A 25,005-nucleotide genomic window follows, 5' to 3' on the forward strand; every position below is an offset into this window, starting at 1 on the left:
CCAATTTACGTTTAATATTTTGGCATTTTGGTTATGCATAAAAATAATTATCTTTTGCTATATATATACTGAAATATTTGTAGGTAAAATATGAAGTCTAGAATGTGCTTTAAAATACTCCAAGGAGACGGAAAAAAATGGATGTTTAGATGAAACAGGATTGGCAAATGTTGCTAATTTTTGAAGCTGGATGATGTGCGCCTGAGGGTTCATTATACTATCCTGTGTAATTATGTTTATGATTATAATTTTTTATAATGAGAAAAAACTGAGAACTTAATGAGATGATTAGATAAAATATAGACACATAAAAATCAGTAGTTTTCTCTTATGCTAGTAAAGGTAAACTACTGTGCCCTCTACTTAAAACACTTCTGACACCAAATCTCTGGGTTTTTTCCTCACCCCTGTCATTTCACCAACTCTCCAGACACCAACTGTGTATCCTACAATTCAGTTATAACACTAACTACCTGGAGTTAGCACAGACCCCACGGCTTAAGGGCTCAGCCCCACAAGACTGCCCCACCCCCGCCCCTGCAGACATCAGTTGCAAGTCCCAGGTTGTCGTCTGTACTTCTGACTAACTGGCTATAAGGAGAAGATTCTTACAACCTCTTCTTCAAGTTCAGTAATTTGCTTAACAGCTCACAGAACTCAGAGAAACACTTAACATTTACCAGTTTATTATAAAGTATATAGTAAAGGATACAGATGAACAGCCAGATGAAGAGTTACATTGGGCAAGGTCTGGAAAGGTCCTGAGTGCAGGAGCTTCTGTCCCCTTGGAGTTGCAGTGTGCCACCGTCTGGCATGTGGATATGTGTTCACCAGCCTGGAAGCTCTCTGAACCCATCGTTTAGGGATTTTTATGGAGGCTTCATCACATAGGCATGACCGCTTATTAACTCAATCTCCAGTCCCACTTCCCTACCCAGAGAATGGGGAATGAGACTGAAAGTTCCAATCTTCTAATCATGCTTTGTTCTTTCCGGTGACTTAACCCCCATCCTGAAGCTATCCAGGAACCCACCAAGAGTCGCTTCATTAGAACAAAAGACTATTGCTCCTATCCCCCAGGAAATTCCAAGGGATTTAAGAGCTCTGTGTCAGAAACCAGGGTCAAAACCAAATATTGGAACAAGAGATGCTCCTAGCACCCCTATCACTCAGGAAATTACAGGAATTTTAGGAACTTTGTGTCAGGAGCCAGGGGCACAAACCAGATATATATTTCTTCTTATGTCACAACTAGCAATAACATGTTAGTATATATAATGAAAACTATTAAATGCCTAAATTAAACTTAAATTTGCAAGCTATAAGACTTTGTTGAGGATATGCAATATAAAATAGAGATGTAAATGGGCAGTCTTAACGTATTCATGCATGGGAAGACTCGGTATTTTTCAAATAGTATTTTACCCAAAATTAGTGTACAAATTGAGTTCAATGGAAATTTAAAAGGAATTGTTTTATTATTTGAAAAGTTGTTTTCAAAGGTCATATGGAAAATTAATGCCAATTAATAGAGAAGAAAATTTGGAAAGGCTTTCCCCCCAAGATACCAAAATATACTATAAAATTATAGCAATTAAAGTGGAGCTCACTATAGGGATTATCAGCTAGCAGTTCAAGAAAATCAAATAGAGAATCCGTAAAGAAATGTTAAGGCAGTTTGATTATTATGTGCATGAAAAAATACTAACTCAGACCATACACAAAAATAAAACATGGATAGGTTGTGTTTATGAAAAACCATAAAAGTACTTAAAGAAAGGTATTTGATACTAAAGTAAACAGCAAATGTATGACAAAGAGTTGCAACTTTAATATGAACAAAACTGGTGCATCAGTAAGAGACAAAGTACATTAGCAGACAGCAGTTCACAGATGGCAGGAACAGAGCACTGAGTATGGGAAATATTATTCATGTGTTCATCAGTGATTAGCAATACACCTCATTATGAATCATATATATCAACTTTAATCATTCAGAATAAGATAGATTGTATACTGTTTTTATTTTTTGCCTTGTTCATCTGTATTTTTCTTATTTTCTTTCTGTTGTGTAAGTTCCTTGAGAATCAAAAGGCTTGTCTTACACTTTTTGGTACCCACCACAACAACTATGAGAGGTAGTTAATTTTTAAGAACTCCTCCAAAGGACTTTTGAAAACAACCTTAAAGTTTGTTAAGTCACTGTTGTTGAACTTAACATGGTATTGTTGCCGCATTACTTAGTAATCCAAAAGGTTTTCTTAAGTGATTGACAAAACGGAAATGAAAAATACTGGAAGGTAATTGTCAGTGCAAGAAATAAATCTTTTAAATACACACACACGCACATATACACAGAACTGTATACTGAAGTCACATGATAGACTTACATGATTTCAACTATGCTTTTTCAGTAAAAACCAAAAAGAGAAAAAAATTTAAGCAGTGCAGAAGATTCTTTCTGCCATTCTACTGAAAAAGTGTATACATTATACAGTTATACCTTTACACTTACATAAAGGATTCTTTTGACTATGTAATTTTTACCTTACTTCCTTACTTTAGGACCTAAATTTCAGTATGTGTATCTGAGTTGATACTGTATTTGAAATGTCAAAGTAACTCTGCTCATTGAGTTTCTATTTTCAGGTTTACCATGCTCTTTAATTCTTGATTTCTTTGACCACAAATAATTTGACACCACCTTATCTTCTGTTTCGTAGGCTACTGGTTCAAGATCGGTCCCTATGCCACTGTCAAATATATCAGTGCCAAAATCATCTGTTTCACGTGTGCCCTGCAATGTAGAAGGAATAAGTCCTGAATTAGAAAAGGTATTCATTAAAGAAAATAATGGGAAGGAGGAAGTATCCAAGGTAAGATTACATGGGATGTCTGAATCCTTTTTTTCTTCACTATTGTGAACTATCTCAAAAGTCGTCTTTTGGTAACAGTTTTATTAGATATAATTCACATACTATACTATTTACCCATTTAAAGTGTACAGTTCAGTGGTTTTTAGCATTTTCACAGAGTTGTGCAACGATCACCACAATCAATTTTACAGCATTTTCGTCACCCCAAGAAGAAACTCCATACCTTTAGTAGTCATCGCTGATTTTCCTCCAATGCCCCCAACCCTAGGCAATACTAATCTACTTTCTGTCTATGGATTTGTCCATTCTAGACATTTCATATAAGTGGAATCGTGCAATATGTGGCCTTTTGTAATTGGCTTTTTTCACTTAGCATAATGTTTTAAGGTTCACGTATGTTGTAACATGCATCAGTACTTTATTTTTTTTTATTGCCACATGATACCCAATTGTAAGAATGTTGTTTATGCAGTCATCAGTTGATAAACATTTGTATTGTTTCTACTCTTCAGCCAATATGAATAATGCTACTACGAAATTTATATACAAGTTTTCATGTGAACATAATGTTTTCATTTTTCCTGGTTATATACCTAGAAGTGGAATTGCTGGTGTGGTAACTCTTTGTTTAACCTTGTGAGAAACTGCCAAACTTGTTTTCCAAAGTAGCTGCACCATTTTGCCTTCCCACTAGCGATGTGTGACGGTTCCAATTTCTTCATCTTCATCAGCACTTGTAGTTATCTGTTTTTTATTATAGCCATCCTTGTGGGAATAAAGTGGTATCTCCTCCTGGCATTGATGTGCCTTTCCTGATGGCTGATGATGTTAGACATCTTTCCATGTGCTAATGGCCATTTGTATGGATATTCCAGTTTTCCTTGGAAAATTGTCTATTTAGATCCTGTGCCCCATTTTAAAATTGGGTTATTTGTCTTTTCTTATTGAATTGTAAAAGTTCTTTATAAAGTTCTTTATTTTCTCACTAAAAGTCCCTTATTAGATACATAATTTGAAAATAAATCCCCTTCTGTGAATTATCTGTTCACTTTTCACTTTCTTGATGATGTCCTTTGAAGCACAACATTTTTAATTTTGATGAAGTCTGATTTACGTTTTTCTCTTTTGTTATTTGTACTTTTGGTATCATATCTAAGAAACCATTGCTTAATCTGAGGTCACAATGATTTATTCTTGTGTTCTCTTCTAATAGTTTTATAGTTTTAGCTTTCTCTTATATTTAGGGCTTTGATCTATTTTGAATTAATCAAAACTACTTTATAAATTACCTCTCTCTCAGAAAAAAAATCGGGACAATACTGCATTGGAACCTATATTTGACTACATTTTAAAGGTATACTCAACAAAATAAATCATGAAGTAGCCTTTGGCTTAATTAGTTCTCGGTGTGTTTTTGGAAATAAAATTATTTAATTTATGTCAAGTGTGTATCTGATTCCTTCAAATATTGTGTAGTTTAAAACTTATTTAGAGTTATCTCAAAATCCAAACAATTCAATTTTATATTTAGAAAATTTTTTTAAAAAGTGTCTTCTAACTCTCAGTATTGCTTAGCAGATATGAGCATTATTCATAGTTTCCTGTATACCCTTGCTGATATGTGTGTGTGTATGTTGATATATACTGCATCATTGTATAAATGGACTGTAATTTAGAAGTTCCCTATTGATGAGTGTTTAGATTGTTTTCAGTTTTTGTTATCATAAGCAGTGCTTTAGAAAACATTGTGTGCTCTTGCAGTTCCTGGCAGTAAAATTGCTGGGTCAAAGCATTTGTGCATTTTCAATTTTGATGAATATTGCTAAAATTACCCTCCCAAAGGTTGTGCCATTTTTACTCTTCCTAGACATTTCATGTTAAACTTTTATTTTGTATTTGTTATGCCATAGAAGAACCCTCTGGAAATAATGCCATCTCTTAGCTGTTACCATTAAAATGTTTCCTTTGTACGTTAAGTAATGTTTAAAAACAGTTAGTGTAAGGAAGTGAAATTAATTCTAATTTCTAGTTAGAAGTCTAAATTTTTGAGGATAAGATAGTCACATATTTGCTGATTCCTTAAGAACTTCAAAGCACCAAAATATAAAACCTATAACATAGTTCTGCTTTTAAGTAAGTCATATTCGAATTTCATAGTAGCCGTTTCAGAATTATTCTGGAGTAACCTGCACACTTATAACTAAAATTAATTCTTAGAATTTTTATATTTATGATTCTGTGCCTCAAAGTTTTAATAAATCAAAATGTCACCATTAGTGAATCTGCCAGAAGCTAAAAGAAGAAAATTTTCTTAAGTATATCGATGTTCTAAACCTTTATATTTCTCATGTTATTTTGTGTAAGTATGTAAATTTCTAAAATCCATTTTGTTATTTTAATTTTTCTAACCTTACTCCCCCTGAAAAGAAAAGTTGGTTAGGGAAATTGATACATATTATCCAGTTACAGATTAAGAAATGGGAATACAGAAAGATTATGTTTTTCAAGTAGTACATGAATGAAAGATAGCTAAAACTCTTCAACTTTTTTTAGCTACGCGTTGATACATTATTCTTTTACTGATTACCAATATTGACACTTTTATTAAAGTTTTTCTTGACTTAAATATCTAAGTTTTAAGAAATACCTCTGTCATGAAGCCCTCAAATGTGTTTTTCAAAGTGATCTTTCTTTATGTGTTGCCCTGAGGACCTCGTACATCTTATACCATCATTCAGTTTTGTCCAAAAAGAAAGCTGCGCCAATGCTTTTTTCTTTGGTCCAAGATTTAGTGCAGAGTTGTAATTAAAATTTAAATTTAGTTAAAATAAAAAAATTTTAAATAATAGAAGTAATATTTTCCTATTGGTTAACCAATTAATATTCCTTTGGAAATAGTTCTTTCCTAAATTTGGAAAGTATTACTTTTTTTATTTGTTTATGAAATGAGCTAATGTTTACATAATTGAATATCCTATTTATAGGGTAGTAGTCATTGTCAGATTGTGAAGATGATATAGTTTTGGTTTAACAGAATTGCATAGGTACAAAGTTTTTTATTTCAGTAGTTAAAAATTTCCACCTTCACTTGTTATAGAAAAAATTGAGGCATTTTGAATCTTGCCTAATTTTATCTTAACTCCATTTTCCCTCTGAAAGTGTTTCTAAAAACTGAAATGACGAAGTTCAGAGTAAGAGCAGTAAATAGTGAAAATAAGTGGTAAACACACTGAGTATATTGATTCTTTTTCCAAGCATTGCAATCTTGTCTATGTAATAACAAAAATGTTTTAAATGATTAATATAGAGAATTTTATATGTTGACTTTTAGCACACAGATGAGGAAAATGGAGTAAAATCTATTTTCACAGCAGAAGCAGAGTAGAAAGAGTCTATTGCAGCAGAAGCTCTGATTATCCATATCACCGGGAGCTCTAATCTATATATTCTCTATTTGTAAAGATGTTGGACTATGAGCTCTAAGGTCTTCTCAGGTTCAAACTATATGATTCTATGATTATAGTTTCATTTCTATTTCTTATTTTTGCCACTCAGAACAATGCATAGAACTAAGCAAAATTATGAGTAGTCCTACTCAGGTGAATGCCAAATTGGTAGAATTGTTCTGAGTTATGTTTATATCCTCTATTGAGTACTAACAGAATAAACCTCTTTATTAGAAATTCTGGGTATTTGCAAAGGAAACAGAAAACATGATTCTGTTCCTGGCCTCTAACAAATTAAAATAAGAAAGAATGAAGAAACAAAAATTCGTACCTGTGAATTTGAGATTTCACTTTTTTTGCTAGCAAGTCAAAGTGATTTCTTGAACAGTTCAATTAATTCATTCAGGAAATGTTTACTGAATGTCTGTTATGTGCCAGACCCAGTGCCGCATTAGGGATACAGTGTTAAAAGAAGCTCCTGTGCTTGAGGAGTATTAGGGGAAGTGTTAACCTACAGATACGTACAGAAAGCTATGGAATTTTTAAGACAATTTATCCTTAGTATTTTTAAACCTAACTACTCTGGAATTTGAAAGAAATTTTTTGTTAATAAAGGTAACGTAGAAATTAGCTTAAGACACAAGATTGGTATCTCTATTCTCTAAAGAATCAGTTATGGTGATGATAGCAGTGGAATATGAAATCAAAGGAAATGCCATGTGCTTTCTATGTGAATTGAGTATTTGCTTTGTCCTTTACATGTTTGATGGTTGTCCTTTTTACAGCCTTTGGATATACCAGATGGTCGAAGAGCCCCACTCCCTGCTCACTACCGGAGCAGTAGCACTCGCAGCATTGACACTCAGACCCCCTCTGTCCAGGAACGCAGCAGTAGCTGCAGCAGTCATTCACCCTGTGTGTCCCCATTTTGTCCCCCGGAATCCCAAGATGGTAGTCCTTGCTCAACAGAAGATTTGCTCTATGATCGTGATAAAGGTGAGAATGAAATCATCCACTTAGACACAGGGTTTGTTCAGGGCCTTGCTCATTGTACTTTCTGTCTTAGACCATTACATCACTTTTTTTCTTTTGTTGAATGGTGGGATTGTAAATAATTGATTAATCTAGGTTTGTTTGTTCATTGGTTTTCACGTACCCCCTTCTTTGTGACTCTCACAAACATCTTCCATAAATGTGTCAGAGAAGCACAGCGCATGGTTCTAACAGCTAATGAAAGCTATAAAATGGAATGTGTACAGCTTCACATATAACACACAGGTTTTTCCTTGGTATTGTCCAGAGCTAGTGATGGTTATGGTAGAGTTTATATTTCTCATGCCTGAAGTTAGATTTTGTAATCAGATTGATTTAGGAGGAAATAATTTCTAAAAATTCTGTTGGAAGAATGAGTATATTTTTAACCAAGTAGATAAAGCTTAATAAGTACCTACAGGAGATCAGGGAGTATATTATAGTATATAGATGAATTATTAACTAACACCAATAAAAGGGAAGAACCTCTGGGATTTCTTGTTACCTGCCAGGCACAAACTGTCTCCGCATGTTCTCCTGCCCCCATGTCAGGACTTGCCTACCACTGTTCACTCTCTCCTTTCAGTTTCTGGGCCCCTCAGACCTAGACGTGGAAGGCAACAAAGACTGCCCAACTTCCACCTTCCTAGCTACTTTCAAAGAAACAGTGAACATTTACTACTTCTCAGCGTAGAAAATTGGATCATAGGCAATAAAAATTTAAAAACAGAAAAATTAAAGTTTACAGAATCTTGTAGGATTTTTATGGTCTTTTTCCTAATTTGACCACTACTCCCCTTAATTTGTTTTATTTTGAGATATTATTACGTGTAAAATGCCCAGATTTTAAGTGCTCAGCCGAGTGGATTTTTTACATATGTATACACTCATGAAACCACTACCTAGATGGAGATAGAGAACTATTTTAGCATCCCAGAAGGCTCCCTCGGTCCCTTTCCCCTCTCCACCTGGAAGTAACCACTGTTCTGACTTCTGTCATCATAATCTAGTTTTTCCCTCTTACTGGATTTCATGGAAATGGAGTTGCGTATTGTGTAGTCTTTTGTGTCTAGCTTCTTTCACTCATTATGCCTAACATTCTGCTGAAATGTTAAATGGAAGCTGCTTTAAACTTTGTCCTCTACTTTTATTTTTATGGGTGGATCTCACCAGTTCTTCCCTTTCTTTTCACCCTTTCATTATTAAAAGCCTTTTGAACTCCCTTCCTCCGTTAAGGATGCATTGAAGGCAGTCCTTAGGCATCCCTTTGCTTCACGTGGAAAGTCTCCATTTTGTAGATGTCAGGCTAGGGAACTTTCATTTCACTGGGCATCCTACCGGAGCAAACACCTTTAATCACTGCCTCACAACATTGTGACTATGGATGTTTCACAGTTGTTAACAGGAAAACACCTTGCTTCTAGTAGGAATATTTGTTTTGAAGGTAAATGGAAACATTAAATAATAGTAGCTTGTTTTAGGCTTCATAGGTAGTAAATGGCGAAACAGTCCTGTCTGATTAATTACAAAACCCGTATTCTTTGTTATACCAGTGGAAAGGATAAGTGTAGTTCAAAATGACCACTTTTGCTACTTATTAGCACTTGTAATTGGGTTAAAGTGAGAAGTAAAAAGAACAATGATAGTAAGGCTAGGCAATTAATTCTGGAGTGTTGTTTTCTTCTTTCTAAGTTTAATACTGTGGATTTTTGAGAGAAGCTGAACCAAAAAGGAAATATATTAGGAAGATGATAGATGAGTTCTATTTTGGTTAACTGGTTGTGAGATCGCCTTCAGGGCCTCTAAGTGACTATATTCGATGAGGCAGATAAATATGTGGTTTGTGCAGTTCAGAGGAGGAACTCACTCAAGTCCTAAGTTTCAAACATTATGTTCTTTAATACCTCTTTTTCCCAAAGGTTTGTATTCTGTTTTATTATAAGAAGGTGTATATTCATGTCACTCTCCTGCAAGGTCTTTTGCAGGAGACTTTAGAACACCAAAGTTAAGAGCAACACTGAATTTCACACACAGGAATGCATTTCTGTCCTGTAAAGTTTGGGACATAAAACTTGTATTAATTCCCCAAGGATTCAGTAAATGGTAGCTGGTGCTATAAAAACATCATCATTATTATTACTCGTTAGCTTCTCAGTGCCTTCAGGAAAAATACAAACTATTTACTTTTCCTCTGCAACTTAGCCAAAACTTCCTCTCTGGCCTAATTTCTACTAATTATGCAGTAATCTGAATTCTTTTTCTTTTCCAGCTTTGTTAAGATATAATTGATATATAACATTATATAAGTTTAAGGTGTACAATATGGTAATTTAATACAATGTATTTATTGTGAAATGTTTACCACAATAAGATTAGCTAACTCATCCTTCACCTCACGTAATTACCATTTTGTTGTTGTTGTTGTTATTGTTGTTGTTATTGTTATGGTGAGAACGTTAAAGCTCTACTCTCATAGCAACTTTCAAGTATTGGATACAGTATTAACTATAGTCACCATGCTGTAAGATCCCCAGAGCTCATTCGTCTTATAACAAAGTTTCTACCCTTGACCAATGTCTCCCTATTTCCTCAGACCCTGGCAACCACCATCCTACTCTCTGTTTCTAGGAGTTTGGTGTTTTTAAGATTCCACATAGAAGTGAGATCATAGAGTGTTTTCATGTGTCTGGCTTATTTCACTTTATGTAATGCCCTCAAGATCCACTCATGTTGTGGCAAATAGCAGGATTTCCTTCTTTTTATGGCTGAATAATATTCCTTTGTATGAATGTACCACATTTTCTTTGTCCATTCATCTGTCAGTGGACATTTAGGTTATTTCCATGTCTCGGCTATTGTGAATAATACTGCAGTGAACATGGGCATGCAGACCTCTTCCAGGTAGTGTAATTGTCTGAATTCTGACCATTTCTAAGGCTTTGCCGTTTTTGTATATTTTCTTCTATGCCTTTTTATTCTTCCATACCAGACATCTGCCTGCATAACATAAATATCTTCTTTTTCTTCTGTTCCTCTTGGGTTTTTTTTGTTTTCTTTTTAATGTAAAATGAGAAAATTGGTCCAGACTTTCTCTTAGGTCAACAGTTTTTTTCTGATGGTTAAAAAATATTTTTTAGTAAAATAGGGTGATAATACCTACCTCATACCATTGGGGTTAAATGAGATATTACAGCAAAGTGCTTGACACAACTCTTGGTATATAGTGAACCGTCAATAAAAAGTGTGAGATGTGGCTAATAGTGATTTTTTTTTAAATCTCTTTAGAAATTATGGAGATCTCAGAATTACTTAAGACATTTTTCTGTTTTCTACATTATTTAAGACTACCTCAGTTTGGAAATTAAAACTTCATGACACGAGTTTCTTAACATATCTACTATATTTAGCTTTGAGGCATTACTTTGTGATTAAGATGATGTTGAAGTTACTATTCCCTAAAAAAATGTGTGACCTTCTATTACAGTGTGAAGTTTTTAGTTCTCAAACAAATCAGCTGCCATCTTTGTGAAGAGAAAATTAAAATAGCATCTATCTCTTTTATATATGTATATATATGTGTATACACCTAAGTATATATTTTATGTATATATGCACACATACACAGTATACACATGTATATATTTTACGATTGGGAGTGGAGATTTACATATTTCAAGTGAGTTTATACTTCTGGTTTATTTAAGATACATTTGTTGAGCATCAACTGTGCGTCAGCTACTCTACTAGAGAATGGAGAAAGAGAAGACTGAGATGTGATACCTGTTTTTAAGGAATTTATAGTCATAGGGAGTAATAGTTATGTAAAATAATATGCTATTAGACAAATATGTTCAGAATACTAAAGGTACAAAGCAGGGAGTTGTCAGTTTTGCAGTTTCTGAAACTTACATATGTTAAGTCATTCAAAATATAGAATAGTCTTTGACTCATTACTCCTCTATGTACAGTCCAAATTCTGTTTTTTTAAAATACTAATTCTATCTTATAATTTGCATTTTTCCACAATAAAACATAAATTGATCTTTTGTCTCTTTATATTTATTTCTAGTAAAGAAAAAAACAGAAGCTGTAGATTTCTAACAGGTTTGCATCATTAACTATGAAAACAGAATTGCTACTTAATTTTGTAGTCAACTAGGATCAATTTAGAGAACCTACCTATTCTGCAGTTGCTATAGAGAAATTTGTTCTGTAGTAGAATAGCTAGTTCAGATGTCCTTAGGCACCTGGATGGGCATGCACAGGAGGAGAGACAGGAGAGATAGCCATAGGAATATATGCTCTAACGAGAGATGTGCTGGTAAGCTGATGATTTTTCTAGTACTCATCTGTTATATACTTATCCTTTTCCTGACTTTGCTAACATTATTTCTGCCTGTTCCTGACATTACTGTTCTCCATGAATCATGTATAATTTGAGACCTATAAAATAGTTTTACTTGATTAGGGTATTGGTTTTTTCTTTGGCTATTTTAATTGCGATGCCAGGACAAAAATACTCTGACTATTGAGAAAGGTCCAGCCATTAAGAGACTATTTTCAGATCTAGGAGTTTTCTTAGGTTTTTTTGCCAGGTTTTACCGATGACCTAAAGACTGAAGGCAGCTTGGTCACATGTGTAAAGGTGCCATGCTAACTAAGCCAAGAACAGCCACCGTTCCTACATTATCATCTGTTTGGAGAATTCAGGGATCCAGAATGAGAGGTCTCATCTTGACATCCTCAGAATATACCCTAAGAATTAGCCCAAATTCTTCTACATTGCTAGGGAGAAAAACAGTCATTTATATAATACAGATGACAGTGTCAAAATATTAGTTGTTTTAGCAGCTCTGCCAGTGTTCCTTGATGGTAGCCAAACTAGTTCTGGGCAAGCTACAAAATCTAGACTTCAGTCTGCCTCTTATAGTTGATCTTTGGCACAATTCACTTAGGCAGTTGTATAAAATTTTGAAATTTTGCAGGATACTGTGGTGGAAACATTGATTATTCTAATCATGAAGTCAACTGAACCATTCTACTCAGGCCAACTACCAAGAGTTGTATTCCAAGAGTCCATAAATTGGTTACTTGGAACTTAAACTATATTTTCCCACAGGAACAATGTATATTATGTGGATAGAGTTTCCCAAGCCCAATGCATATAAGCCTACTTAACTCATACTCTGATTTAACTCATAAATATTAATATTTCTAAACTTTGGGTCTTAGGACTGAGCAGCTCTTAGTCACAGGAGAGGAAAAAAAAAGTATTGTCTTTTCAGGGTCTAGGGCTGACCCTAGGCAGACTTTTGAAAAAGACTCTTTTTGACATCTTCTTATTCCTTTCTACATACTTTTTAACTCTATTTGCATTTATCTCTAGGGCTGTCTTTTTTAACCTTTTTTGACCTTTGCCTTTACCATACTTTAACCGTCTGTATTCTAGATAGCCCAATCAGCCAAGATTTCATGGCGCTTTTCTTTTTGTGGCTTATATTGTGAAAATAGATTTGTTGGATATACTTCTTTTAGCCCTCCATATCTTGAAAAATCACTGCTTTGAGCCTGAATCTGTTTCTCTATCAAAAGATTCTTCCCGTATGGTTCTAGGATGCTTTATCTTTATGTTATGCTTTATGCTTTATTTATGTTATCCTTTAAAAACCTCTTGGTGGTGAAATTACGGTGTAGAGTTATTGTCCCATCAAAGGAATTATTCCATAAGTTAAAACTGACCTGCTCTAGAATTATGTCCCTAAGGTCATCTTTCCTGTTTCTGTTTTTCAAGATAACATCTAAAATTACTTGTATTCCCCTTGTCTGACAGCACTTAAGAAGCATCCAGTAAATGCTTTTTTCTCCTCTTTCAGAAAATGTTCACAATTGTACTCATGGCAAGATGCCATGCTAGCTGTCTGTGGATGAGTTACTATACATAGCGTAAAATTAATTAATAAGTATACAACTCAGTTCTAGTAGTTAGAACCGAGATTCCAGAACAGAAGCAAACCACAATTTATTAACATGCCTGCATATGTATTTCACTTAAGTCTCCTGTTATCTGTTTACACAATGCAAGCTCCAGCAAAGCAGGTAACTTTCTTTTGCTTTTTGTTTTTGTTTTTGTTTTTTTTTTTCCTTTTTCTCCCCAAAGCCCCCAGATACATAGTTGTATATTCTTCATTGTGGGTCCTTCTAGTTGTGGCATGTGGGACGCTGCCTCAGCGTGGCTTGACAAGCAGTGCCATGTCCGCGCCCAGGATTCGAACCAACCAAACACTGGGCCGCCTGCAGCGGAGCGTGCGAACTTAACCACTCGGCCACGGGGCCAGCCCCTTGCTTTTTGTTTTATCTTATCCTTAGTAAATAAAGTCCTGCCTAGCATCGAGTAGTGCTTAGTGGAGATTTTTTTAGTATTCCTTTAAGACCTTTCTTCACGGTGTGTCCAATTTTTTAAGGATATATTTTTATAGCTATGTTGAAAACATCAGTATTTTTTAAGTTGTTAAATTACGTGTATTAGGATTTTGAATGTTTAGGAAGAGTGTGATAATCTCCCTCCTCCCTCCCCTCCATCACCAAAAAGAAAGGAAAACACACAATAAAGAGTAGCCAAACTAAGATTATGCTAATTTAGTAATAGGCCTTTGGGAGAAAGGAGCCATGAAGTTCAAATTTCCTGTTGAAATTAGGGGAAAGAAAGTAACTTTGCTAAAACCTATCTCATCTTCCACTCTGATCATGACTGGGGAGAAAATAGGATATCAACCAAGCTAGAGGAAAAGGGGATTTGTTAAATTTTTTTCTCCCCATTATCTTTTGTGTTCCTCTAAGAAGAAATATCAACACACAGAGGCCACTCCTCTCACTGTATCTCCTCATGTGACTAACAGAAGGCAGACCCAGTGAGGCTGTTACCTGAGCTGTAAGACTTTAAATAGAAGCATAGAGTGTTAGATTGGAAAGAACTTGATCTCTAGTCACCTCCTCATATCTCTAATGAGGACACTAGAGTTGAGGGAGATCAAAACTTAGGCAGATAGCATAACAATAATGAATTCTGACTCTAATGCAGCCAGGTTGAATCCCTGCTTTGCCACTTACAAATTTAATTGTGACCTTGGGCAAGTTACTCAACCTCTCTGTATCTCAATTTCCTCACCTATAAATTAAGGATAATGAAGGTACCTACCTCATGGGGTTGTTAACGTGATTAGATGTGCTCAGATGATTTTACCTTTGTTATCTCCTGTAATATTACCACTATCCTATGTAGGGACATCGTCATTATTTTAAAAATAGGGAATCTGAGGCTTAGAGAAATGAGGTAACTTTCTTAAATTCTATGGAGTCCAGATGCCAACAAAGATCTTCTATAGGAACTTCATACTTCTACTTGCTGCCTGTGCAGGAGGAATAGCGTTTATACAGTCATGAAAGGGCCTCGTGTGTGGAGAACAGTAAGAAATTGTGTGGCTGGAGCATAGGGTGAATGGTGGGGAGTAGAAAGCAGGAGAGTGGAGAGGTAGAGGCCACTCTTTCATAAGGGGCCTTGTAGGCCTTGCTAAGAGAAATGAAGAGCCAAGCAAAGATCTTTTGTCAGCTAAAGGACATGACCAGCTTTATATTTAAAGACTGTAACTCAGGTGGGACTACCAAAGTGGAGAGACAGCAGGAAGATGAGATAAGATGCTATTTCAGTAGTCCCGTGGTCTCCAAACTTGATTTATTACACACCTTTTTCAGCAATTCTTAATCTGTACCCCTAATATAAGTTCATATATTTCTAAGTTATGTATGTGTATAATTCAGTCCACAAACTAAGTATGTGCTAGTAAAGCTTACTTTATTCTTAGAGATAGAAAGTAAATATGTATAAAAGTTCTGATATTTTCTCCTTCATGTCAGCAGATTGTTGACACTTTGGTCTTGGAGTTAACTGAAAATGTAGGCTTTTCAATACAGCCGGTAATGCCAACTGGTTCCAAGTTTGTTGCCAAGAAATTCTATACAATTGTGTGTTTCTCCTGATATCATTAGGCCATCAAACCACACTACAGTTGATAATTTCATTTCCTGAAGCAAAAGAATTTTAATACTAGAGTAGTAATTCTGTTTAGATCCTAGTCAATCATACAGCTAATCTAACTCTATTGGCTGACTTTTAATTATGCTCTTTGTACGTCATTGAATATAGTGATAGTTGAACTCTGTGCTTACGTTCCCAGCTTCTTATTCTAGCTGCAAAAGACAGAATAAGAATTACATTCTACTGGTTATTGCTGCACATATTATAAAAATATTCTCTCTGTAGAGGAATCTATAGAATCTGCATGCTTTAGGCATTAATTTCAGGTTGATCTCTATATGCTAAAGAATGCTCATGAACTGGCAGAGTTCATGCTAGGCAGTCATAAACTGGAGAATCTTACTCAGAATATCACTCTGTCCCCCCCACCAGACACAAAATCTTATCTTTGTGTACCTGAATAAAGTTAGAGTGTGCAGATCTATTAAAAATGACATTTCCGGGGCCAGCCCGGTGGCACAGCAGTTAAGTTTGCATGTTCTGCTTCTCGGTGCCCCGGGGTTCACTGGTTCAGATCCTGGGTACGGACATGACACCACTTGGCAAAAAGCCATGCTCTGGTAGGCATCCCACGTATAAAGTAGAGGAAGATGGGCACAGATGTTAGCTCAGGGCCAGGCTTCCTCAGCAAAAAGCTCAGGGCTAATCTTCCAAAAAAAAAAAGAAAATGACATTTCCTTTACTCGTCTGCCAAGAGAAAGTGGAATAGGCATTTAATTTCTGAATGGTTCACTTTTTTCAACTTGCAAATTAGGAATGATGTGTTCTTTCTACTATTACAGTAATATTTATTGAGAGCTTATTGTGTTTCAGGCACCATACTAATCCTTTTGCACACATTATTCACAGCTGTCATATCAGTAGTTATTCCTGTTTTACAGATGAAAAAGCAAAGCTATCCAACTTCCTAGGTCGTGCAGTTAGACCTAGGTAGAAGTCAGGTGCCCTGACTCCAAACCAGTGTTTGAACATTTTCGTAGTTGATTCTCAGATTTGGCTGCACTTCAAAAGCATTTGGGAGCTTTACCAAAAAAAGAAAAAAGAAAAGAAAAAGCCTGGGAGGAGCCCCAGGCTAATTAAATCAGAAGCTCTTAGGGATGAGATCTGGGCATTAGTATTTATTGGTATTTTTAAAACATGTGATGAGTTTAATGTGAAACCAGAGTTACATATCACTTTTCTGTAATTATATTGCTTCTTTTAGAATTAATTCACTTAATTTGGTAAAGCAATCTGATAGGAGGAGATAAAGCACCTCTAAAGACTTAGCACTAGAATAGAAACATGGCAGAGGTTTACATACCAAACCACATAAAGGAATCAGCTTAGTGTACATGATTTTTTTTTTTGCTGGAATTGTGGGACATGCAACTTAACATACTAGAAATAATGAATGCCATTTATAAGGAGAAATTCAGAGAATTCTTAAGCTATAAAAACATGTATAGTTTAATAAATATTATTTCTATATGGAATTCCAAACTTTAATAACATCTCTAATTTTTCCAAGCTTTAATTCATTATCATGTTTTTAAAAATATTTGACAAGCTGCTTGTATTTTAATGGTAAATATGATACCGTTTTTATATGATACCATATGTTTGATATAGGTATGCTCTGTTATAATAGCCAATAAAATGTTTCCATACTCTTGATTTTCAGAGTTGGGTGATTCTGTTATAGATGAGACTATTGTGAATGCAGGCAGATATGTAAAAAATCATATTCAATGCATTTAATTGTATTAATTGACATTGGCTATGATGTTATAAGAACAAAAAGTAACATTTAACTTAACTACGTGTCTAGTTATCATCCTACTGGAGGATAGCAGAATGAGAAAATTTATCATGTTTGTGAACAAAAGGGATTGAGTTAAGATTACCATGACACTTTTCATCTTGAATCTCCTGAGCAGGCATGCTCACCTCACATTTGCAATATTCTGTTACTAAAATGTAGTTATTAAATTCAACACAGAGTTCTAAATGAATAAGTTAGACATCCACGTCTGGAATAGGTAGAATAGGTTATTCACGTGGGTTGCTTTTAAAGCATGCCATTTTGTAAAGCAAAAAAATATTTTGGTACAGTGTTCCTTCTTTGTATGTTAGTACCATTTTAAAAATCACAGAATTTTAGAGTTAGGAATGGCAGTTCCTTTAGTTATGTAGAAATTCAGAGAGGCAGTTGTGTTTCAGGTTATACAACTGTACAACTAGTGATGAGCTAAAACCACAGATGAGATGTCTCCAATCCCTGTTTCTCTTCACACTCTATCAGATTGCATACTTACCTGAAGAAAAAACTCCAGGTTTAACAAATCTGTTTATAGTTCCAAATTTTTTTCTTTCAACCTTTGTCTTTCCAGAGCACCAAACATCAAATGTTTTATATATATATATATATATTTGCAACAAAAAGCCAAATAATTTTTATTGAAAAGGCAAGGAGATATAATAGCACTGAATACTATTGTTTTAGGATAGCAATAGATGTATATTTTTTATTGTTTAACGTTAATCACCCTTCCCAAAAAAAGATAGAACAAGAATGTTTAAATGGGTATAACTGTAAAAATATAAGAATTTTAGAAGAAATTAGAAGAATTTTAAGAAGAATAAAGATTTAATTTATTGTATATTGTGAATAGAAACAATCGGTTTTGTAGGTTATCCAACTGACATCTAGCTTTGACTTCTGGGAAAGTCTCTTGAAACCATCAATAAAGTTATGAAAGAAATCATGTGATAGGCCTGATGAGGTAGTAAGAAATATAACACAGAAGACTGTAAATGTGGTCAAGATGACTTTCCTTCCATGATAATAGGGTGGATCCTTGACTAAAGACATTGTCACACTCCCGCTGATGGCAGAAAAGGCTCATTAAAGACCTCAAGCCTATGGTTTTAGGCCGGTTCTGCCCACTGTGGGGGCTGTGTTGTCACCAGCAATAATCTTCATGGAGGTATCATATGTCATATATACTTTCTTATGTATTTCCTCTGCATAGCTTGTAGCTGTTTGGATGGTAAAGCAAGGTCAAGCTGTATTTTTGGTATTACACTGAGTTCAGGACCTCTTTCTCACCACTTTTTGATTGTGGACCAGTCTTTTTGGTCTAGCCTACCTCAAATAGAGATAAGCAAACTCAGGCTTTAGTCAGGTTAACCATACTTTGCATCTACCTAAGAGAGAAAATCCTATTCCTCCTCCTTCCCCCTCCCATTTGGTTAAACAGTATAGGATAAATTTTGACTCTAAGAAAATCCTCAAATCGGAATGGTATGTGAAGAAACCCAACTTTATTCCTTCCAAGAGACTGCATAATCTGTAGGGACATGCAAAATAGTGGTGATGGAGAAACTATGTGGTTTTCTATGTTTCCCAATAGTGTGGCCTTGTTGTTTTGCAGGCAATGATTTCCCAGCCAGAGATAGAGCCATATTCAAATATAATCACACATGTGCATTCCCAAGACTAACATAGATGCTCTTTGAATCATTCACCAATACTAAGTGCACCTTGAGGGTCTACTTTCTAGGCATGTATTGTATGTCATGAATGATGATAAAAACATCCCTATTACTCAGATTCTGAATTTTGGACTGTGTTCTGTATCCTAAACTAAAGCACCTTTTCAAAATTGTGACAAACGTTATTATGGTACTATTGCCATCTTTCAGAATATGTATGAAAGTAATACATCTGAGTAGATCATGTGCTTCATATTTTAGCAGTGGGAATTGGTTTGCATTAAGTCAGAATTTGTTTAAATAGGACTATTGTATTTATACAGGTATGTTATTGACTTTGCAACTTGGCATCTTACAAAGATAATGACACATTTTGGTGGATTTGAATTTCCAAAATCCTTTGCCAGGTAGGAAAGGGAGAAATTGCATATAGGTTTTATGGCTTTTCATGAATATATGAAGAAAACATGTTAGGTAAAGATCCTTTTAGATTTCTCATGCTTCTAGTGGCAAAAATACAAATTGTGCTGCAAAAGTTTTTCATATATACATTTTAAAGGCAAAATTCTGAGCAAATTACCTTGTTCATGGTGGGCCGAGGGAAAAAGACATTATGTGTTATAAACTTGTTTTTTTCCCTGCATACATGTTACTCATGTTGTTTAGTAAAAGTAATGTTTCTGCTAAGAACTTTTGTAAGGAAGATTATTCCACATACTAAAATTTTCAATTAAATTGGATGGACAGTGAGAAAACATAAATAACCCTGTATTATAATCTCTTTGTAATTCTTTTGCATGACTTACACATATTACCCCATTCATTTACAGTTTGAAATACATAATAATGTATTTGTTTTCAGGATTATAGCTCTGCTTTATTCAAAATGCAGTTTTCTGGACCAAAATATCCTCCTTTTATGTTCTGTAGTATGGCAGATTACTGTTGCATTGAAGCTTTTATTTCTAAGAAATGTACTACACAAGGGTGTTAGAAATAGCTTTGCAATAAAGGAAGCTCTGTGGTGGAAGCAAAGGGGCAATAGTGGATAAATTGTGCAAAAGGCTGCTTGTTTGGAAATCAAATTTAATTTAAAAGAGCTTTCAATCACTAGTTAATATAACTGCTTTAAATTTACAGACAGTGGGAGTAGCTCACCGTTACCCAAGTATGCTTCATCTCCCAAACCAAACAACAGCTACATGTTCAAACGGGAGCCCCCAGAGGGATGTGAGCGAGTGAAGGTCTTTGAGGAAATGGCGTAAGTAATGTCTTTTCTATCAGCTGGGATCTGCAAAGCTGTAAAGCTTTTTACTGAGACCAGTTGATTACAGATGAATCAACTACTCCATCCAGCTGATAATGTGTTTCAAAAGCAAATTATAAAAAGAGAATTGAATAGGTGAAAGAGCTCTTATTGGAGAAGAGTTGAATCTGTATGTTGGAAATATGTAAGCTAATACAAAGAAACGGAAATTCATCCTTACTACCTAAAAGATCTATGTTCAATCACTAAGAATTTTTCTTTCAAAAGCTTTATTAATTTAGCAGCAAATTGAATATCTATGTTTGGCTAGCCTAATGACAGTGATTCCACAAGCCAGAGGGAAGCTAGCGTCCTGCCCTGTAGACATATCTAGCATGTATATTCATTGAATTTAGACTTTCTGTTCACAGATTTTTTTCCTTTATGAAATTTTAACATGGAGAAATTAGAAATTAAGGGAAAAGAGGTTCATGCTATAAATACTTGTCAGAATAGCTTAAGAAAAGACTGTGTGGCTCTTGGACTCACTCATCCCTTTGTCCCAGTGCAGGTGCCCTCTTGCACCCTACGAGGGGACAGAGACCCTTCTTGCAGGAGTTGTTGGCTTAGCTCCCAGGAATGGGGAGAGAGGAAGGGCTTGTCAACCCTGCCCTATGAGGCTGACTGGCTCTTCAAGAAACTACTGAAATTTTTTTTTCCTGATCTGTTAGTAGAGTATGTATAGAGATGCAGAAATAGGAGGAAATGCTTACAACCAAATATATGATGGGGGTAATCCCTCTCCCAATATCCTTTTTCCTAACAGAAAAGGTCATTCTAACCTTGCATAATCGTCAACTGTAATGTAGGAGGTTTTTCCATGTTCCTAAATGATTGAAAGCAAACTAATGATCTCTGAAAATATTTGTCTGCCCAGACCTTTTGAAAATCCTTTTGTCTCAAATATCACTTCAGTGCTGTGTACATCAATGGTCTGCCAGCTGACTTGTGCTATGGAAGATGTTTACCCCTCTGTGTACACTTAACTCATTCCCTGCCATTCACATTTTAGCTGTTTTAGAGAACTCCAATTAATTCAGAAAGTGCTTAACTTTTTAGTGATTGCAAACCTAATTTTGTTTTATGATTTTAGGTCTCGTCAGCCTATCTCAGCCCCTCTCTTTTCATGTCCTGACAAAAACAAGGTTAATTTCATCCCAACCGGATCAGCTTTCTGTCCTGTGAAACTTCTAGGCCCTCTCTTACCTGCCTCCGACCTGATGCTGAAGAACTCTCCTAACTCTGGCCAGAGCTCAGCTCTGGCAACCCTAACCGTTGAGCAGCTCTCCTCCCGGGTTTCCTTTGCATCTCTTTCTGATGACACCAGCATGGCAGGCTCCACAGAGGCCTGTGTTCAACAGCCATCCCAGCAGCAGCAGCTCCTGCAGGAACTGCAGGGTGAGGAACACGTCTCTGCTCAGAACTACGTGATCATCTAAAGCAGAGGGGGAGCTGGCCTCCACCCTGCATCCATGGACCAGGAACTAGATCTCAGATATCTATCTGCATGGAGTGACAACCTTACTGAACACCACCACCACCAACAGAATACTTATCAGCATCATAAAGTATCTCTTAACACTGATCTTGGCAGGGACGGAACTCCTATTCAGCAGTTTTTGTGGAAAGCAGTAATGCTTGCAAAATGTGTGTGTCATTCAGCATTTTAAGTGGAGACTATGCATTTCATAGTATGTTTGACAGATTAGTACTGTGTCCTGTGTTTTGTTCCAAATTCTTCAGTATAAATAAGCTCTATATCAAAAAGTTGCCTGTCTAAATAGAAAATGTCTTGCTGTGTTTTGTCCTATGGAAAATACTGTACTTCAGGATTATGTTTACAATTGATCCAGGTGTTTGTTTCTAACTTCTGTAATACATACAATGCAAAAAAAAATAAATAAATGGCCACAACAGTTGCACAGTGCCCACCCTATGGCCTAGCTTCAGGTACTTCAGTTGAAGTCTAAACTCAGGTAACTTGGAATGTATATCATATTGGGATATTAAATATTTCACAGCTAAAACGCTAAAGAGAGAACATCACTCTTTTGCCTTTCCTTATTTTGTGCATTTCCCTTTCCTCATTACATTCCACATGCTTAGAATAAGAAGTGCATTCAACCCTATGAGAACGATGATCCTGGACATGGGTGAACATGAGGAGAACCAGCAAACCTGTGGTGTCGGACATCACTTTTGTCATGTGGTTACAAGTAAAACAACTGTTGCATTTGCTGTTTCAACACGTGTAAATGTGGCTTCTTTAACAAGGTCAGGTGTTGCTCAGTTAATGACTGTTACAATGTTGCAAATAAAGTGTCCACTACCGGGTTGTACATAAACATTCCACGTTGTGGGTGATGGAATTTAAAGATAAGAATGTCTAGGTTTAATTTCTGAACAAGGGAAGTTTGGACAAGTGAACAGGGGATAGCTGAGCTTCTTTGTTTATGTTGGCCATCAGGGTCATGAAATGCTACTGTTTCATCTAAAGGCATATTAATGTTTAGTTTCTCTTTTGGAAATTCTTTAATTTGCAGGTTAAAAAAGGACAGACTTTTGATGATTGTTTTCCTCAAGTAGTTTAGGGGCATGAATTGCATTCACGTAGAGAGAGAATGTGTGGGTCTAAGTAAGAATCAATGCAATTTAAGTAAGCAGGTTATCTGGTGACTTACAATAGTGGTAGTTTGAAGCTGTCTGATTTAAGCCTCTCATAACAATATCATGAATAGTTCTGTTAATATTTTGAGAGTGCGAAGTAGAGCATAAACCCAAGTAAATAGCCTTACTTCTCAACCAAGTGTGAAGAGAGAGCCCTAGATATTCCTCATTAGTCAGTGGAAGAGCCCGACTTTCAGAGATTGTTTTCTGCAGCACAAAGGGAGTATCCAAAAGCAGAGAGAAGTTTTTCTATTTTTATTCCATTGCTTTCAGTTCGATAAAACATAGTATGGCACAGTTTTCGTTAGAATTAGGGGAACAAGGTGCCTCCAGTTGCAGGAACGTTTCAGTTCCCTTCAGTCATTCCTGGGTTTTTCCTTATTTTATTTTCTAAGGAGGTCGAAGAAGGAAGAGATGATAAAGAAGAAAGCAACACCTTTTTTTTTTTTTTTTTTTAAGAAATGGCACATATATGTATATGTTGGTATGTGTGTGTATTCTGTGTATTATTTTGTCATGATCCCAGTTATCTTCTTTCCACCAAAGTTTGCAGTAATATTCTCTCCCGAAGGTGCGTTCTGGCTCCTTTAAATTAGTCAGTGTTATATTGTAGGAGACTGTCATGGAAAAGGACTCAGTTTACTTTTGTCGTTTTCACAGGGGAACCTTTTGAAACAATCTCTTCAGCAGCAGACACCTTTAACCCTAATAATCTCAGGCCTTGATGAAAATACTATATTTTGTAGATTATGGTTAAAGGGAGAAAATTACTAGTTCTGTAAGATAAATATGAGCTCCATTAACTTCTGATATCTGGTTTAGCATTACATAATGTGTTGATCTTTTGCTCTGCTTTTATCCAAATAAGATGCAATAGTATCAATATCAGTTTCTGAAAGATGGACTGAATATGCTTTTTTGGTGATGAAATCTGATGTACGATATTTATAGTGACGTACTTTTATTTTCTCATGAGAAACTAAATATTAATTGTGTTGTACATTTGTTCTTAGCATATATTAAAGTTTTGAACCAAATGTGTTAAAGCTTATGCTTTGCCATGTAAATTTCCCAGAAGTTGTTGAGCTCAAATGTATCCTACATCCAGCTGTAGAAATTTGTCAGAAATTGTTTAAATTTTGTATATAGTTGTACTGTTTAATTCTAGCCACTGCGGTGAACAGTATTCGAGTTACCATACAATATGGCTTTACACAAGGAAATGTGTGGCTTTTGTTTTGTATTTTTTTCAGTATAGAAGTTCCTGTGTCTTATTTAAATAAAGTTATTAGTAAAACTGGAATAGTTCACATATGTTTTTGGAAAGACTGGGTTGTTAGCATCTCACCTGACAGAGATGAATTCAGCTCAGGGTACTGGCAGAACTCAGTGCTCACTGAGTTCCTGGCCTGCATTTCTGGGGCTGTAGGGAGTATAGCTGGATCTGATTGCCACTGCCTGGTCTCCTCTTGATATTAAGTACACACACTTTCCATCAAAAGTAAGAAGCTGGATATCTAAAGTTCATGTACTTCTCCCAGCTGTGAGTACCTTAAATAGAAAAAATAGTGTCTTTGTATCGTTATTTTATACCCAAGAATTATTTATGGAAATAAGTTCAGTGAAATCACCTCAGAGGAAGTTGCTTATTTCTTGCAAAGCAAGCTGCAGCGAAAAAAATTTTTTTTTTTTGCTGTTTATGTTTAGATTCAGGATAAGAGGGAGAAAAGCTTTATAGAACAAAGGAGTGTTGATATGATGCCCGCTTACCCAGTTAGAATCATGATAGGCCATGTGGTGGCCTGAAAGCAAAAATAAACCACTTTGAGAAATAGTTTACCAGCAGTGGGTTCTTCATTTCTGAAGTCAGTCTCATCAAAGAGATTGAGAAGATTTAGCCTTTAAATTGAACTTAATATGACGATTTAGTACCTGTGTTTTTGGCTGAAAAAAAGTAAAATATAACTTTTCAATGGTGAGATTGATGAACTATTTTCTTGAGGATAATATTTAATTTAGGAAATTACTATCTAGTATATACAAGTTAAAGGTTCCATTGCAAGTGAATGTGAAGGAAAAGTGGAATTCTCAGCCCCATCTCTGCTTGAC

General features: G+C 35.4%; 1 protein-coding gene across 5 annotated transcripts in view; it reads left to right on the forward strand.

The window, feature by feature from the left end:
* The window catches only part of GLCCI1 (glucocorticoid induced 1), a 102,163-nt gene extending 77,964 nt beyond the window's left edge, over positions 1 to 24,199 (forward strand). For 2 of the 5 annotated variants that reach the window (XM_070615726.1, XM_070615723.1), the window contains exons 5-9: positions 2,724 to 2,876; positions 4,177 to 4,230; positions 7,108 to 7,318; positions 20,064 to 20,184; positions 21,323 to 24,199. In XM_070615726.1, the coding sequence (XP_070471827.1) occupies positions 2,724 to 2,876; positions 4,177 to 4,230; positions 7,108 to 7,318; positions 20,064 to 20,184; positions 21,323 to 21,668 (885 nt within the window). In that variant the 3' untranslated portion in view covers positions 21,669 to 24,199. The remainder of the gene's footprint in view (positions 1 to 2,723; positions 2,877 to 4,176; positions 4,231 to 7,107; positions 7,319 to 20,063; positions 20,185 to 21,322) is intronic. The other 3 variants (XM_070615724.1, XM_070615725.1, XM_070615727.1) reach the window with 2 other exon arrangements.
* The last annotated feature ends 806 nt before the right edge of the window (positions 24,200 to 25,005 follow it).

The sequence above is a fragment of the Equus przewalskii genome, chromosome 4 (assembly GCF_037783145.1).
Source record: "Equus przewalskii isolate Varuska chromosome 4, EquPr2, whole genome shotgun sequence".
NCBI classification, from domain to species: Eukaryota; Metazoa; Chordata; class Mammalia; order Perissodactyla; family Equidae; genus Equus; species Equus przewalskii.